The 17799-nt window shown below is 34.6% G+C and overlaps 1 protein-coding gene across 1 annotated transcript in view; it reads right to left on the bottom strand.

Annotated features, from left to right (window-relative positions):
- The window catches only part of LOC149782287 (cubilin-like), a 79967-nt gene extending 64468 nt beyond the window's left edge, over nucleotides 1-15499 (bottom strand). The window contains exon 1 of the mRNA XM_089933663.1: nucleotides 15324-15499. Within this exon, the coding sequence (XP_089789789.1) occupies nucleotides 15324-15400 (77 nt within the window). The 5' untranslated portion in view covers nucleotides 15401-15499. The remainder of the gene's footprint in view (nucleotides 1-15323) is intronic.
- Nucleotides 15500-17799: the final 2300 nt, after the last annotated feature.

The following is a 17799-nucleotide window of genomic DNA, read 5'->3' as shown; positions in this document are numbered from 1 at the left end:
ATACATGATACGCCACGATCAAACATCTGAAACACCAAGGTAAGCAGAATAGAGATTAATTTCCAGGTTTAGTCCCTCGCCTAAGCTACAGAACACGTGTTTGAGTGGAAGTATATTGCTATCAAGGGCGGGACATTACACTGTTTAGAAATTGCAACATTTCCAAGTATGCAAGCTGATTAATACTCATTATTGTCTGATCTTCAGGGAACAGAAGTTGTTGTGATTGTTTTGGGTCTAACGCCGTTGTTCAACGCATGATAGGCTGTTATGCATGGCCGCAAGTATATCTGGTGAGGAAAAACGCGGAAAAATCCGGGAAGAAACACAGGCCTATCTTAAGCTACCGGCAAGCTTTCTCACATACCCACGATGGCCGAGCCTGAGTCTCGAATCCACGGAGACAGAGGTGAGACGTCGATGATCTGTAAAGGAGAGCGCCTTAGTTCACTCGGCCACCTGCCTCTACCCACACGGAACTGCTCAGTTATAGTCTTGTTTGGTGGGATAACACAATCATATAGGGGACAGTTCCCTAGAGCATATTATTTTGCTTTTGGTGGTATATAACAACCCTGTGGAAGGACAGCCTTCAAGGGAGAAGACAATGTACATTTAGTACATTACGCGATATCATGTGACGTCATATTAAGTAAGCACATGACATTAGTGCTAACTGCAAGAGGTATAAATATCAGAGTCGAATGTAGTATCGTATTCTCAAGGGGAAATTGATGCTGTCCTTAAATCCATTATTGTAGTCAGCCAATCCCAGCAAGAGAATTTATCATCTGATGTACTAGTTTGATAATACTTGATTCAGATTAGTTCGCGAGGATGGAAATAAACAAAGAGTGTATACCCTCCACCAGATTAAACTATGAAACAGTTTCCTCGAGGCATAGCAGAAACTGCGGTTATCGATTACAGACAACCACCTTTAATAAATATGAAACCATGCCCGTGGTAATTTTCAAGTGCCAGAAAATCCCTCTTTTGAAATTAGCTGAAAAAGAATGGGCAATAAACAATACTTCTACTTATATAGTATTCATTTATGGATTTTACAAATTGTCTTAAACATTATCTACGAAATAAATATTGTTTTAATTTTGGACAGTATTAGTGCAAGAACTCAGATATAAACCACACATATCCAAATTTTATTGACGTCATTGACTGTCAGACCTCCTTAACTAAACTGCTACACATAACATATCTTCTTTATCCTTAAGTCCCATGAGCAACATAACTGTGATGTTTTAGTTGCAGAACTCCGCTTCCTCCGGCGGGACTAGTAAAGATCCAAAGTCCGTCTGGGACGGATATTATGTAATACCTACTTTGGAGTTGCGGGAGCGGATGTATCTGCTGGAAAGTATGCCAGATATACATACTCAACCTTCGTTATTAAAGATCATGGATACCTAGGAATAAGGTAAATTTGGGTATCTCAGACTGGTGACCTTAAATATAGGCCTCTCAGAGCGGTGGAAAAGTTCATGCGATTATGTCAGCGCTGATTACTGGATTGACCCTGAAAGGCCAGGATACTGTTTTGGTTGGCGTCAAATATATCTCATCAAATATATCTGACTGGGTCCTGACCAAGACAACAAAGCCTCCATTTTAAGCCCATCAGCTAGAGATTGAGAAGAATACCTTTGCAAAAAAAAGATGTGTGAAATGTTAATCTTTGGGTGCATCTTTTCATTAAAAGAATAATATTAGGAAAAATATTCGGCAGTGATCTCTAAAGAGAAACTCAGTCCTCTCTTCACAATTTTGGACAATAACACTTGGGTTGTTTCTGGGTATAGTAGTTTGATGAGAACCGAGAAAGACAAATTCACTTTGGTATCTCTTATTAGCTTTAGACGCAAAATATTCTCTCCCCCCACCCTCTCTCTCTCTCTTTTTCTCTCACACACATAGTTATGTATATTTAATTCAATTATTTGTTTGTTAGTTTAAAACTTTTTTACGTGCTATTGTAATGTAACATTGTATGCTGGAATTGACCTTGTCCAAAACTAAGTTCATTTCTGCCTTGCCTGATTGACTTATTAATTTCATTTTATGTACACATCTAATACATAGCTTCATTATTCTCTATGTTTATGAGCTTACTATCAGAATTATTATTAACGAAAAAAGTAAATATGTTCATTTGAGTCAATGTTTTGGACTTTCCTAAGTGAATTTTACAGGTTATGGTTTTGATTTTGTAAACATAAGAATCATTCTAGAAGGTTATTTTCCATTAGGTAATTATTTTTTTATTTTTATTTTATAGAAAACGCTGATTATGATCTGAGGTCAAGTAGAGAACTATTTAGTCTTGCAATTGTGAGGACTTGGTAACTCGTCCTTTAACATCGAGCTCTTTTAATTGTAGTATATGTTGTAACCAGAGTTTTTATTTATTTTGAGCTGGAACATCTTTTGCTCAAATTAATGAATTCAAGTGATTTTTGTCTCAGAAAAAGCAGAAGTGCTCTGATATAATCCTTGGATAAAGACATTAACTGGAATTTATAGTATATTCAAACCTGGAATTATATTTCTGCCATTCAATAAAAGATTGTTGACACATCAACATTTTAATAGCTACCACAGACACGTCATCGACTTTAGTTTTGGGATATTTTTGGACTTCCACTAAATTTTATGCAGGACTTTAAATTACAAGGACCTGTGTCTGTAATTCTTGGATTATTTTTGGATTTAATTCGCAATGCCTTAAGTTATTTGTTCTCATTTTCACTTTGTAGTCTAGGGAAATAAATATATTTGTTAAATTTTAACTTTTTTTTAAGAACATAGACTCGTAACATAAAATTGGCGCTTGTCCTTGGGATACGAATTTCGCTAAAATATTTCAGAAAACTTTCCTTTTGAAATGTTGATTCACTTTATTTCTGAATTTTCTAAATCCGAGGTATTATTTAACATTTTAGAAATCATTGATTAGTGAAATTAACAAGCTTTTTACATTGTCATCTGAAGTGGAGATCTTTATTTCAAATCCTACTCACAATCAGTTAGGCTCCTTGAAAAAAGATGAATTGCTTCATCGTGCCAGAAGATATGATCTTTCTGAGGCAAAATCTTCTTTAATGACGCAAGAAATAGAAAATATTTTGGTCCAATATTTGGTGGAAAAGAGTGTTCTGGAGAAAAAAATGCTTTGGAGTTGATCAGTAAGTCTGTATCAGACTGTAACATAAAATTAAAGAAATTAAAATTAAAATACAAGATGGAGTTAGAATGAAGAAAGCGTGATCTTCAGAAAGAGAAAGAAGATAAACAAATGCAATTAGATAAATAGGAATGAGAGAGATGAATGCAATTGGAGAAAGAGGAGAGAGAGAGACAAATGCATAACAGACAGAAGCAAAACAAACACAGTTACAGTTACAGAAAGAAGAAAAACAAATTCAAATGCAAGTGGAGAAAGAGGAAAGACAGAAACAAATGCAAATGCAGAGAAAAAGAAAGAAGGAAGAAAGGGAATATCAATTTAGATTAAAAGAATTGGAGCTGGCAAGTGAAAAGCAATCCCCCTCTCTAGATGCAAATTCAAGTTTTGATTTTACGAAGAATATTAGGTTAGTGCCCCCCCCCATTTCAGGAAAAAGAAGTAGATCAATATTTTGTTCATTTTAAGAAAATTGCTGATATTTTGAAATGGCCAAGATAGTACTGGACTCTATTATCACAATGTGTACTTACTAGCAAAAGCTCGTGGTATTTACATTTTACTGTCACTGCAACAGAATGCTGATTATATGTGGTTAAGGACCGTATCTTGAAGAGTTGTGAGGTAGTACCCGAGGCTTACCGACAAGGCTTGAGGAATTATAGAAAATCAACCAGAATTTGCATGGGAAAAAAATGACAGGTTAATAGGCGGTGCTCTTTTGAAAAGGTTAATAAGGATTACGAAAATCTAAGACAACTCATATCACTTGAAGAGTTCAAGAATTGCGTCCATAGTGACGTTAAGACTTATCTTAATGAGTATAAGGTCGAAACTTTAGAAAACGCTGCTCGTACTGCTGACGAGTATTCCTTACCTCATAAAGTTTCTTTTGTAAGTAAGTCTTCCACTCAGCAGTCATCTTGTAAAAAATATTTCAGCCTAATACGAGCCCTTCCAACTCTCAATCTGGCACAACTTTTATAAATCAAATTTCTGATAAGATTGATCAAAAGTCTTATTTCTTCCGACGTGTACCTATTGCAAGAAGAAAAGACATATTATTTCTGATTACTACAGATTAAAACATAAGCATCAGAATCAAGACAGACCTATTCCAAATGCTCTTATTTCTAAGAGGTCAAGGTGACGGTCATGTATTGAAAGCAATTTATTTGTTGGGTCTAATAAACCCCAGTCTGATTTTATTATGGAGAATTATGAACCATTCATGTCGAAGGGTTGTATATCAGTCATGTGTGATTCGGCCAGTCCTATCACTATTTAAATTTTAAGGGACACAGGAACTTCTCAGTCTTTTATTATCAGGTACTTTGCCTTTTTTCTGAGAAGTCTTCTAATAGACTGTTCTTATTCAGGGAGTAGAGTGTGGCTTTGTTAATGTTCCTCTCCATTCTGTAAATTTGTCATCGGACTTAGTCTCAGAGTCCGTGACAGTCGGAACAGTATATGTTTTACCCATTGAGGGCGTTTATTTATTACTAGGCAATGACCTAGCTGGATATAAGGTTGTGGTTAATCCACTTGTGACTGACAATCCTTGTTTGGTTCAGAAAGTTGATTCTATTGAAAAAGAATTCCCTGATTTAATCCCAGATTGTGCAGTTACTAGAGATTTAGCAAATAAATCCCTTGAGAATGATGCTGATCAGGAAAGTATTCCTTTAGCTGACACATGTATTGGTCAGTCTTTTAATGAGGTCACTTCCACTCCTCGTTTCAATTAAAGTGTAATGATCACAGATATCCTCTTTTAACTACTCATTCTCTTTATTCTAATCAGGGTGACAAACAGCAATCGATTGTCGTCGAACAGGAAAACGATTCTGAGATCTACTGTTTGTTTCAACGGGCCATTAGTGAAACTGAAGCCACATATGTACCTGTTTGTTTTTGCATTAAATATAGGATTCTTATGAAAAAACGGAACCCATCTGAGGTACCTGCTGGTGACGAGTGGTCAGTGAACTCTCAAATTGTAGTTCCAAAATCATACAGACAGGAAATTCTTAGTCTGGCCCATGAAACGTCTTTGGCTTGTCATTTAGGGATTAATAAGACTTATCACAAGATCTTTAATAACTTCTATTGGCCAAAAATTAAAGGTGATGTTTGTAAATACCGTAGATCTTGTCATACTTGTCAAATGAAAGGAAAACCCAGTCAGAAGATACCTAAGGCTCATCTGCAGCCTATTCCTGCATTTGACAAACCATTTAGCAGAATAATGGTAGATTGTGTCGGTCCCTTACCTAAGACCAGGTCCGGTAACCAATACTTGTTGACCATAATGTGTACGTCAACAAGACTCCCTGAGACAATTTCTTTGAGGAATATTAAAACTAAAACAATAGTAAAAGCTTTGATAATTTTTTTTTAATACTCAATTTGGCCTTCCCAAATCTGTCCAATGAGATCAAGGGTCAAATTTTATGCCTGGAATTTTCCATCCAGTTATGCTTGAATGTTACGTTTAGCAGTTCAAATCAAAATTGAAATTATGGTTGACACATCTGCAATGGAGACAATTTTTCAGTCTAGTAACATAGTTCTGTCTCTCTTGTTAATTCTTCAAAATGTTCTTAAGATTGGGTATTATGGTCCTTACAAAGTTAAGAAGAAAATGAATGAGTTAAATTACAATAAGAGTACTTCTGGGATGTAAATAAATTATAGGAGAGTCAAGATATTGAGAGAGATAGCCAGGTTAATTATATAATTAATTTAGTTTTACCTGTCCCACACACTGAGGATTTAAGCGATGGAGTGCAATCAGACTCTATTTATTGTTGAGTAACAAATCTTAGGAATTCAGAAATTATGAATAATCTGGACCAGAAACTTTCACATTAGCAGCAACAAAAAAAAGAATGAACTAAAACAGATATTACTTGAATATGAGCACTTAGTTCCAAGTGTTCCTACAAGAACAAATAAAATCTACCATGACGTCGAAATTGTCAATTCCACACCTGTGAAACAATACCCGTACAGGATGAACCCTCTCAAACAGGAATGTTTGAGAAAAGAAATTCAGTAATTGCTGGAGAATGATTCCATAGAGACGAGTAAAAGTGACTGGAATTCACAATGCATACTTGCTCCGAAACCAGATAATATTTTCCGCATGTGCACTGATTATAAAAAGTTGGACAGTTTGACGAAAACAGATACATTTATGTTACCAAGAATAAACGAATGCATTGATAAAATTTGAAATGCAAAGTATGTCACCAATTTCGACCTTCTGAAACGATTTTGGCAAATTCCACTAATGGAAAGGGCAAAGAAAATTTCAGCGTTCGTGACTCCAGATGGATTTTATCTATATAAAGTGATGCCGTTTGGAATGAAAGGTTCACCTAGTACTTTTCAGCGTTCAATGAACATGAATAAATCTGGTCTATATAGTTGTGATACTTACATCGATGATGTCATCATTTACAATGACACCTGGAAAGATCATTTAGCGACGATTTGGAAGTTCTTTGACAGAATCACTGATGCGAATTTGACAACCAATTGATCAAAAAGTGAGTTTTGTTGCACTTGTGTAACATTTCTAAGACATATTGTGGAACATGGACAAATTAAACCTATAGATGCTAAGGTCAAGGCTATCGCTTAATTCCCTGTGCCTATCAGTAAAAAGCAACTGATGCGATTTTAGGGTATCGATGGATACTATCAGAAATTTTTTAAAACTTTTTCCGTAACTGCTGAACCCCTGATAAATTTATTGAGCAAGAAAACCAAGTTTTTTGGTCTGAAAAATGTCAGGAGGCTTTTGGTAAGTTAAAGGATATACTTAAGAGTGCACCAGTTCTTACAGCTCCAATTTTTAGTCAATCATTTAAACTGTATTTTGATGCAAGTGATGTTGGGGTTGGAGCAGTATTGATTCAAGAAGATAAAAATGGTGTAGATCATCCAGTGTGCTATTTTTCTAAGAAATTTAATAAGAACCAGATAAATTATTCCACAACCGAGAAGGCATGTTTCGCTTTGATATTGGCTTTACAACAATTTTAAGTCTACATTAGTTCAGCTCCTTCTCCGCTTATTGTGTTTAGTGATCAGAATCTCTTACTTTCATCTGCAAGATGAAAAACAAAAATCAGATATTATTAAGGTAAAGTTTCTTGTTGCATGAATATAACATTGACGCCAGGCACGTTTGGGATTAGAAAATTTAATAACAAATGGACTTTCACGTGTATATAAATACATTTTCATGTATACTTTGTGTCATTGATAAGATTTAATCTTATTTTTTTACCACATGTATATTTGACTTAGAGTAAAAAGAAAGCTTTATTGCGTAAATCTTTCTTTTTCTTTATGAGGGGAAGTGTTATGTATATTTAATTTAGATTTGTTAGCTTAAAGGTTTTATTTCATTACATGCTATTGCAATAAATTATTGTATTCTGGACTTAACCTTGTCCAAAATTGAGTTCATTTCGGCTTGACCCGATTGAGCTTTTTTTATTTCATTTTATGTAAACAACTAATACATAACTTCATTATGCTTTATGTTTACGAGCTTAATATAAGAATTATTAATAGAAGAAGTAGATAGTGTTGATTTGGGTCAAAGTTTTTGACTTTCTTAAGTGAACTTTACAGGTTATGGTTTTGATTTTGTAAACATGATGATCATTCTAGAAGTTTTTTTTCCATTAGGTAATGTTTTTGTTTTTTTGAAAATGCTAATTGTGACCTGAGGGTAAATAGAGAACAATATAATCTTGCAATTGTGAGGACTTGGTAATTCGTGCTTTAACATCTATTATTTTTAAGTTGTATTATATGTTGTAACCAGTAGTTTTATTTTTTTGGGGCTAGAATATATTTGCTCAAATTAATGAATTCAAGTGATCATTGTCTCAGAAAATGCAAAAGTGCTCTGATAATTTCTTGGATAAAGAAAATCACTGAAATTTATTGTATATTCAGACCTGAAATAATATTTCTGTGATTTAACACAAGACTGTTGACACATCAACACTTCAATAACTACCACAGACACATCATCAAATTGGGATTTTTCTCCTGGACCTTTCCTGAATTTTATTCAGGACTTTAAATTACTAGGACTTGTGTCTGTAATTCTTGTATTATTTTGGGATTTAATTCGCAATACCATAAGTTGTTTGTTCTCAATTTCACTCTGTATTCTAGGTAAATAAATATATTTGTTAAATTTTACAAAGCTTGTTGCCTTTCACTCTTTTCTGTTAGTAATTTTGAGAGCATAGACTCGTAATACACACACAGACACAAACAGACACACACACACAAACATACACACAAACACATCTGACATATATAATATAATATAATATAATATAATAATATAATATAATATAATATAATATAATATAATACAATATTATAATTGTTATGTATATTTAATTTGTATTGTTTGTTGGCTTCTCGTCATAATTAGATGTTTTGTATATGTGTTTTATACCTGACCTTTTTCCAAAGTCAGCTTACCCAGTGACAGTTATTTTGTAAACAACATAATGTATAGTTAATTGTCTGTGATTATGTATTAAATATTCTGATTATTATTAATGGAGGTAAACATGTTTACTTCTATCTGAATGTAGGATAATTGCTTTCTGCTTGGAAATTCCTAACTCGTTGACAACTTTGAATGGTTTAGATAGGAGATAAACCCACATCCTGGATCTATTATTGTGTTTGAGCTTTTTAAATGTATTGTCTACTTGGAGAATTACTCATTCTTGCCTAAACATCTGAATCGGTCATTTTTGTTGTATTCAGATTTTAATTTGGTTGGATTTATGTATTTAAATTATTATTCACAGGAATTACAAGGTGCTTAATAGCATTCTTGGACTAAAACATTATTTTGGAATTATAATGAATACAGACAATGACATTTTGGATTATAGTATTGTGATACATCAAAAGGCTGTAACATAATACCACATTCCAGGACATTGACACAATAACATATTCGAGATTACAGACACGTCAACACATTGAATATTGGAATTTTTTTGAAATACGACTACGATTCATTGAAATATCATACATTTGGACTTTTGATAGAACTTTAAGGACTATTTGTGTATTTCTGGCAAATAAATTATTTCTTGAACTTTACAAAACGTGTTGGTTATCGCTCTTTTCTGTTACTCAGTTTAAGACCGTATAGTGATAACATAGTATAATATTATTGGTGATTGTTACACAAATGTCATGCAGGAGATATCCCTTTGACATGCCCTCACCCCACACACACATCGGAGAAAGAGACGAGAATTTTCCCAATGAGTTGTACTGATGATGAAGACGCTGTGTGCTGGAAGCAGTTTCCAACATTTAAAATAATTCATGAGAGAACATTAGTAGCCACGATATCTGTCACCTGTTATTTCGCCAGTGAATTATTTAAACTAGTTCCCTGAGTTGAAATTATGAGAAAACAAAATCTACACTGTCCCCCCCACAAAAAAAACCCCAGCAAAACAACAACGTATCCGAAAACTTACCCCCGCAAACCCACTCACCTCCCCGAAAAACACAAAACAAAATACCCCACCAGAACAAAGAAACAAACGGTGAGAAAGTTCGTATCAAATTAATCACACATATATTATATTACTGACTACTTCTGGATGAATCCGTTGAGTCTAAACCGTTCTAAGCCATATCTAATTTTTGAAGAAATCTTACCAGATGATAGTTAGAAACGACAGTAGCCTTAATGCCTTATACACTGTAAAATCTGTTAATATTAGCACTTTGTAAACGTAAGGATAATTTCATATTGCCTCGTGTGTGCTAATATAAACAACATAACTATTCGCTAACAATTGTATTACAATTTTTTTTCTTGAATTGGACACGCGCTAACATTACTCTGAAAGAAACGCTCCGTCCGCACAAGACCACTATAGTTTTGACTAGTGAATGCTAATCGCTACATAGTTATCAATTATGCATTGTGGACAATTAGATTTAATAAATGCCATAACTATCATAACTTTATGTTATACATTGACTGTACATTTTTACGGTGCATTCATGACTGAAAATGTACATTTCATGTTTGCCGCTTTATTTCATTACAATGGAGAACCTTGCGTTAGAGTAGTTGAGGTGTTCATTAATACACTTTTTAAATTAATATTTAATACACACGATTTAATTGTATTATTTACTATTAATACAACATAGAATGTTATAGTCTATAAAAATTGGACGTTTAGATTTTTGAAAATTGAATTATACAACTGATTTATTGAATTTATTAATATAATGGTCGTGTGAATCTCTGATATTAGCTGTATTCAACAAACCGTGATGTATCGTAGTCAAATCAATATGTTTTGGCTACTGTTTCCTGTTCAACAAGAGAATGTATTTCTCAAAATTGTTTAAGTTTACAGCTACAGAATAAGCATGTGCTTCTTTTTCTGTATTAACCTAAATATAATCTTTTGGGTGGGGATAACGGAAGTCAGAAAGCAATATACTTCCATGTAGTTCGTCATTAAATTGTCCAACCTCGAATAATGATCATTCGACCATGTACTCTTAGATCTACGTTTAATTTAGTTTATGCTTTCTCTATGTACGATTTAGCTATATTAGTTCTGCCACTTAACTCTTAAGACCTTTACCCAGGTCAATTTTAATGTATACCTTAAATTTATCTGTTTCTTTTAAATTTTACTTTTTTCTCTTTCAAGTTTTTCTTGTTTATTTCTTTTTTTTTAAATTTTCCTTTTTTTCTTTTTAATTTTGCTGTTCTGTTTCTTAATTGTGTTATACTTTTTAATGTTGTTATTTTTTGTTCTGTAGTTAAGATATCTTCTGAATCATTTAACCTCTTCGTTCGTCAATGTTCCCATATAACACACCAATATTATTAAAATCTATATCTGTATGTACTTTTATATCGGCTAGAACTTGTTCGCCTTTTATGTTGAAGCAGACAGTTCGTTTTTGGAGAGTTACTAAAATATTTTACTTTAAATCTGTAATAGATAAGTCAGGGTCGGCCTTAGTGCGCTCACAAGGGCCCCGCGCGTTAGGAATTTTTGAAACATATCTAGAGAGAAAAAGTAATTTTAAAGCGATCGAATACAATTTTAAGTTCAATATCATAGAAAAATTGTTTAAATGTTTATTTCCAAATGCCCTGCTCACAGGGGGCCACGCGCACAAATCCAGGGGGACCAGACAAAATAATCCAATTCGAGCCCCGCGTTTGCTAAGGCAGGTGCTGAATTAGATATTTACGTACCTTGAACAATTTAGTCCGATCGCTACGATGTCTGCAGGGTGGCAGTTTGTAGTGTTGTCTAGCACTGGGGCATCATGCCGCAGACATTTAGCATCATGTCCCACCCAGTCACATTATCCTGATACCAGGCTGACCAGTCCTAACACTAACCTCTTAATGTCTAAACTCTCTCCCGCCTTCCTTTAAGAAGATATTTTAGTTATTCATAATACCGTTGTGATTAAGATTGTATAAGATTGTGTTCGATTAAGTTTGATTCTGTTTTTTATTGCAATGTTATGTGTTGGTGATCTCTATACATCGTATTAGTTCCATTTAGAAATACATGGACATTGTAATAAGTACCAGTTTCGGGGGCACAAGTTAGCAGTCTTGAGAGCGAACAATGTAAATAATTGACGTTCGGATAATCGACGTTTCACTGTATATATTCTCCATATGACTACCGGACATAATTGGGCCAAAAACGATTTTGAGAAGAAATTTGTGAAAATTGATGTACGAAATCACCTTTGAAGAAACGACAGAGAATCTCCAAAACACTCGTAGACATCAGTCTCGTCAGCAGATAGATATGGACCAGGAAGATAACATATAAGCACCAGCTTTCGTTCTTCAGAACCTGTGATATGAATTTGGAAGTCTTGTGCCTATTGAAGTAACGTTTGCATCTCAACAGACAAATGTGTCGGAGAGCTTCTTTCAGAGAACAGTACTGAGCGCTTATGAAGTTTTCACATTTTCTTATTTACTGTTTAAATTTTTGTGTGGATAAGATAAGATACAAGGTTCGAAGCGATTATTTCAGTATATTAAGACATTGCGTTCTGAAGCAAAATATTCTGTACGTAACGTTATCACTCTTAAGTGGGCCATTTCCTGAGTCTAATCGATAAGTTTAATTGATCTTTCGACGGGACAAGTAATTGAATTTTCCAATGATGATCTTCTTCAAATGACACTGTCAATGGAATATGTCATACAAGTATTGATTGTTGACGCAGTAGAATTTTTACTAAAATATTTACCACATTAATCTCTTCATCATTTCATGATTAATTTTATTGATATGTTTTGATCCTTTTCTAACTGTAACATGAAGTAATGATAGTTGTAAACTGATTTATAAAATTGTGTTGGTATTGGTTTATCAAATATCAAAGCCTTTGTTTTTTGTGTGTGATTCATGGTAGCTAAGCGGTTAGCGTGACTGATTTGCGACCTGATGAATGCGGGTTAGAATACAATCATGGGACCAGTCACGTCCAGTGACCGTCGTGTGTCCTTTGCGCAAGGCACTTTATACACTCCGATATATGATTGTATGCTACGTTAATTTAACATTTTCTACCTATGACTTCCTGGTGAATTTTTTGTGATCAGATAGGGATTGCGTGACGCAGCTCTTCTACATAAGCCGATCAATGCAAATAGGTAACTTTTGTTTATGGTGTGGGTGTGGCTATGTGTCGGTGGGGATTTGAATTTTTTTATTTTGTGTTTACATTTAAATCCCTTTCATAATCGCATACCACATTTATTTTTATTGAAAAGTATCTTTGATCTGTATTTTTATGTGGTGAGCGCAATAGAAACGAGGTGGTTCTAAATTTACACAGAGAGCGATTCCGTTCTGATAAGAACCAAACTGTTGACATTTAGATTGTAAAACCTAGACTAGGCTGGCATGTCATTAACAATGGATAAATGCTTTTTGACAAACAGACAAGACATGTCGCGAATGGAAAACAACATTTAAATGTCCAAATAGTCAGACTCCGGTGCAAAGTTTCTTACATCAACACAGTTTGCTCTTTTTCATTTTTTTTTTCTTCAAAAGCACAACTGTAACATTTATTTTCATGTCAAATCAAATGTTGCGTCGAACCGTTTGCTTGCAAGGTCGTCTCTAGTTTTTGACCAAGTGCAGTGTGTTATGAATTAGTTAAAAGATAAACACGTGATGTCAATGTACGTGATTGTATGTGTCGCGTCTGTAGCTACAACATTATTGCATTATAAACTAAAACAATTTCATAATCTTGCTAACCAGTGCAGGTCCTATGTAAATATTGACTTTTGGGAAATAATACCCTTGCTGCAGCTCGAAGAGATCAATCTTGCTGTTAAGTAGCATGAGTGAAATATCAAGCAGTCATAGAGCTGACTGTCTGGCGAAGAGCCAAAACATAAAAAGAACGGGAGTATGTGTGTTTTGGGATTTTTAACGTAGCTTCAACAATTATTCAGTCATATCGCTACGATGTCTGCAGTGTGACAGTTTATAGTGATGTCTAGCACTGGGACATCATGCCACACACATGTAGCATGATGTCCCACCCAGTCACATTATGCTGACACCAGGCCAATCTGCCATAACACTAACCTCTTAATGGTGAGCGCCAAGCGAGGCAACTGTTAGTACAATTTTTGCAAGTCTTTGGTATGACTCGGCCGGGGATCGAGCCCATGACCTTTCGCATCCGACGCGGACGCTCTAACCACTAGGCCACCTGAACGGTTCGAAACGGGAGTATCACCCACATTAGGAGTGAATATCGATTTATGTACAATGGTAAAACTTCGAGTCTTCCAGTGCATGTTGCACATATATCTGTGGGTTGATAGGTTCCTATTAGTAGTTGTACCTTGTACGCTCGATATCAGCGATTAGGTGTCCTAAATGGCATGATGATAATGATGATCAGCTTTAATCAGTTTGGTCAAATTTTTAAAAATTATATTTCAACTAGCTGTGTTGGAGTAGTACATTTACGGATTTGTTGGAATTAGAATTTCTCGAATTTTCTCTTCTTATTTATTTAAATGTTTCAGTGGTCCAATTCTGTAATTGGCATACTGTGTAACATTTATATTCCCGGGTGTCCGAGTGTTCTAAGGCCATCGCCTTTTCGGATCACTGCCATCTCACTTCTTTCCGATTTTTGGGTTCGAGTCTAGGGCTCGGTCCATATTGGTATCTGAGGAGCTATCAGTAGCTTCCCGTGGATAGGTGGTTCTTATCGTTGTTTTCCAGGGTTCTTCCTCCACCAGTTATTGTGGACGCCATGCATAGCTATCTGGCGCTGAGAAATAGCGCTAAACCCAAAATAACAAATAGTAAAATAACATTTCTTTACCATTACAATAGCAGCAGCCGACAATGTATAACTTGTATTTTAATCCGAGTGATCCTTCACTTATTTTAATTTGATTTTAGTGTCCTCATATCCATATATGAGAGGTAAAAAGGTACATGGTTCATCCAACACTCTTCATACATTAAATTCAGACTTAAAATGCATAACGCGCTGGTGTAAATGGCGTTAGGTCATCAGGTTACTCATTTTGTCCAATTCAGACGCAAATAACTGGTCAGAGGTGGAGGAAATCTTACACAATGGGAAACTTGATCTGAAATTCTTAAATGTCTTCTTCTGACATTGAAATGAATACAGAATCTAAGTAATAAAATGGCAAGCAGCTCATCTGCATTTGATACGTCAAAGTTAGTGATATTTTAAAATCTTTTCCCGCGTTAAAGCACGTCATGAACATCCATTATGTTAACGTTAATTACCATGAAACAAGATATATTCGAATATGACATAATGGGAATCTCTGACATCGATCGTAGTGAAAACATTTAAAACTGATAGAGACCAATGACAGGAGAAAGTATGTCTGAGACTATAAATGGCATGGAATTAATGACAATTCCATAAAACTTATGGCTGAATGTGCGTCAGTCAGAATGTTTCTCATATATGTATATGCATGTAGTTACCCTGTAATACATAATCCACTTACCCACTCCAAGCTTCAACTCTGCATACTCGTAGTGACATAAGACTGATGTAGATAATAACAAACCCGTTAAGCCACATTTTATGTTGATCAGAAAATACATCTAAAGTTTCTAGTCAGTGTTTAACCACATCATTCCGTATTATTCAGTTTTAGAAAACAAGTGATTGTAATGGGGCAAAACGTTAATCATGCACACCTTAGCACGTCTTAACTGCGGAGAGGTAAATAGATTAAGTTATCGATTGAAGATAAATGAACAACGCGGAAGAGCACACGATTTTTAGGGTTGACTATATATCACATTCTTAAATTGTGAAAGACAAGATAGACGAAAATAACCCATATCTTTCAGGAAAATAAGTTGCATAAATATGATAAAATGGTAGCCATTAGGAAAACTGTTACAATCATTCAATGGTAAAAATAATTCTACACAATGATAAAATAGTCAACCCGTCTTCTACCCAGTTATTAAAAATAATTATCCTATGATATATTTTCTTTCATAGCAACTTAAAATATTCCTCAGTCCCTCAACTTTGATGTTTCCAGTTTTGTTTCCTATATTAATTTGTCTGAATGTATATGTGTAATACAATTTGAAATGTTGTAATCATCAACCAAGTTCATATACAGAGATATTACAGTATTTATTCAAAATTTCTGGTTTCAGCATTACCATTTTATAAAACATTACCGAAGAAAGACTACAATATTTGCAACTTCACCAATCTGATTACTTTCTCTGATGGATTCATTAATGCAAAAATTGTCTTTTTATTTGACCTGTAAAAAAGAAAAACTTGACACACACACACACACACACACACACACGCAAACACACACACACACACACACACACACACACACACACACATATATATATATATATATATATATATATATATATATATATATATATATATATATATATATATATATATATGGAATCATGTTTCTCTCGACTTGAATCCATGATCGACATTAATGAGAATGGTAACATCCGTACCAACGTCTGTACGTCAGTTCGCTACATTTCTTGTAAACACATTTGTTTGCTGTTCATGAAACAAAAATCAATCTTAGTAGATGGTTCCACCGTTGAGTGTAAATTTGCAGCTATGTTTCTGAATTCCTCTGCAGGCCCAGCACCTCTCCCCCGCTCCCAAGGAACACAGTGGAATATTTAAGCGGCAATGATACATATAATGCTCTATCCTCTCCGTTATCTATGCTCTTCCTTTTTTATTTGATAAAGTTACAAAATTATTCAAGATATGTCATGCACGTTGCTCACTGTAAAACCCAAGGATAAGTGGATGAGTCAACGGGACAATCCTATGAATGAGTCAGAGGGTCAATGTTATGAATGAGTCAGAGGGTCAATGTTATGAATGAGTCAGAAGGACAATGCTATGAATGAGCCACATGGTCAATGCTATGTATGAGTCACAGGGTCAATGCTATGAATGTACTTATGTATATGTTAGCGCTTACTAGCACATCAGCACCAAAGCAGATATGTGGTTCTAGGTGTGGTATGTTACTCACAAGGTCTGGTTCATATGGGTTTCCCTATGCCATGCAATCGTCCTAGTTCTGCATTTCCCACCGAGGTTGCGTTTTGAGTAAACCGGATTGCACCCATAACCTTGTTGGACCGTTCTCTGCTCCTTCCACTGGCTTGGGTCAGTTGTTTTGCCAAGATCGCCATTCATCTGTCCTATAATCAACATATGCATATCTTACAAGCGTGGTCTGACTGGCGCCCCGCAAGCTCTATGCAGGTGGATAATTATGTTGCGACAGCGCAATCCTATTGAAAGCCTCGCACTTAATTTGGCTCATTGCTTCGTAGAGATAAAAAAGTAAACACATATACATGCAATATTAGTCATACGTCAAGCTTAGGTTTTGGCGAAATGAAATAACAGCTTCAGAGCATTAATGAAGGGACCCAACTTCTGATAATAAACGATCTTTTAATATAAATAAGGTATAATAAGATAAGAGGGAATGCAATAATAACTAATACGTTACATTATGCTTTATATAAATATATGACGATAGTATTATCATTTGATTAAACAACCGTGGGTTTTACGAGACAATGTTTTTAAATAATAAATAGGAATAACTGAGTACTTCTTAACAAGAGTCAGGAGTACAACATAGTGTGACGTCAAATAGACTATTTTCTAACTTTACATTATGTGCTACGGGAATTTCATGATAGCGTTCTGAAAATGAATGTAATTGATAAGAAACGCGGTTAATATAATCTCCCGTAAGGCGGAACATGTGTGATATAAAAATAAGTAATGTAATTAGAAATTCTTAAATAAAAAGTACATGAAATGATAAGATGGTTTTATTTATTTCGAAGAATTTGTTCAGGATTAATTTAAAACATTTATATGCTGAAACATATTACTTGAAAAAAAAATACACCATCATTTATAATAGCTTGAATAAA

This window comes from Sinohyriopsis cumingii, chromosome 15 (assembly GCF_028554795.1).
Source record: "Sinohyriopsis cumingii isolate HCF-2022 chromosome 15, ASM2855479v2, whole genome shotgun sequence".
NCBI classification, from domain to species: domain Eukaryota; kingdom Metazoa; phylum Mollusca; class Bivalvia; order Unionida; family Unionidae; genus Sinohyriopsis; species Sinohyriopsis cumingii.
Note: the sequence above shows the minus strand (reverse complement) of the source record. Positions and strands in the feature narration are given on the sequence as shown.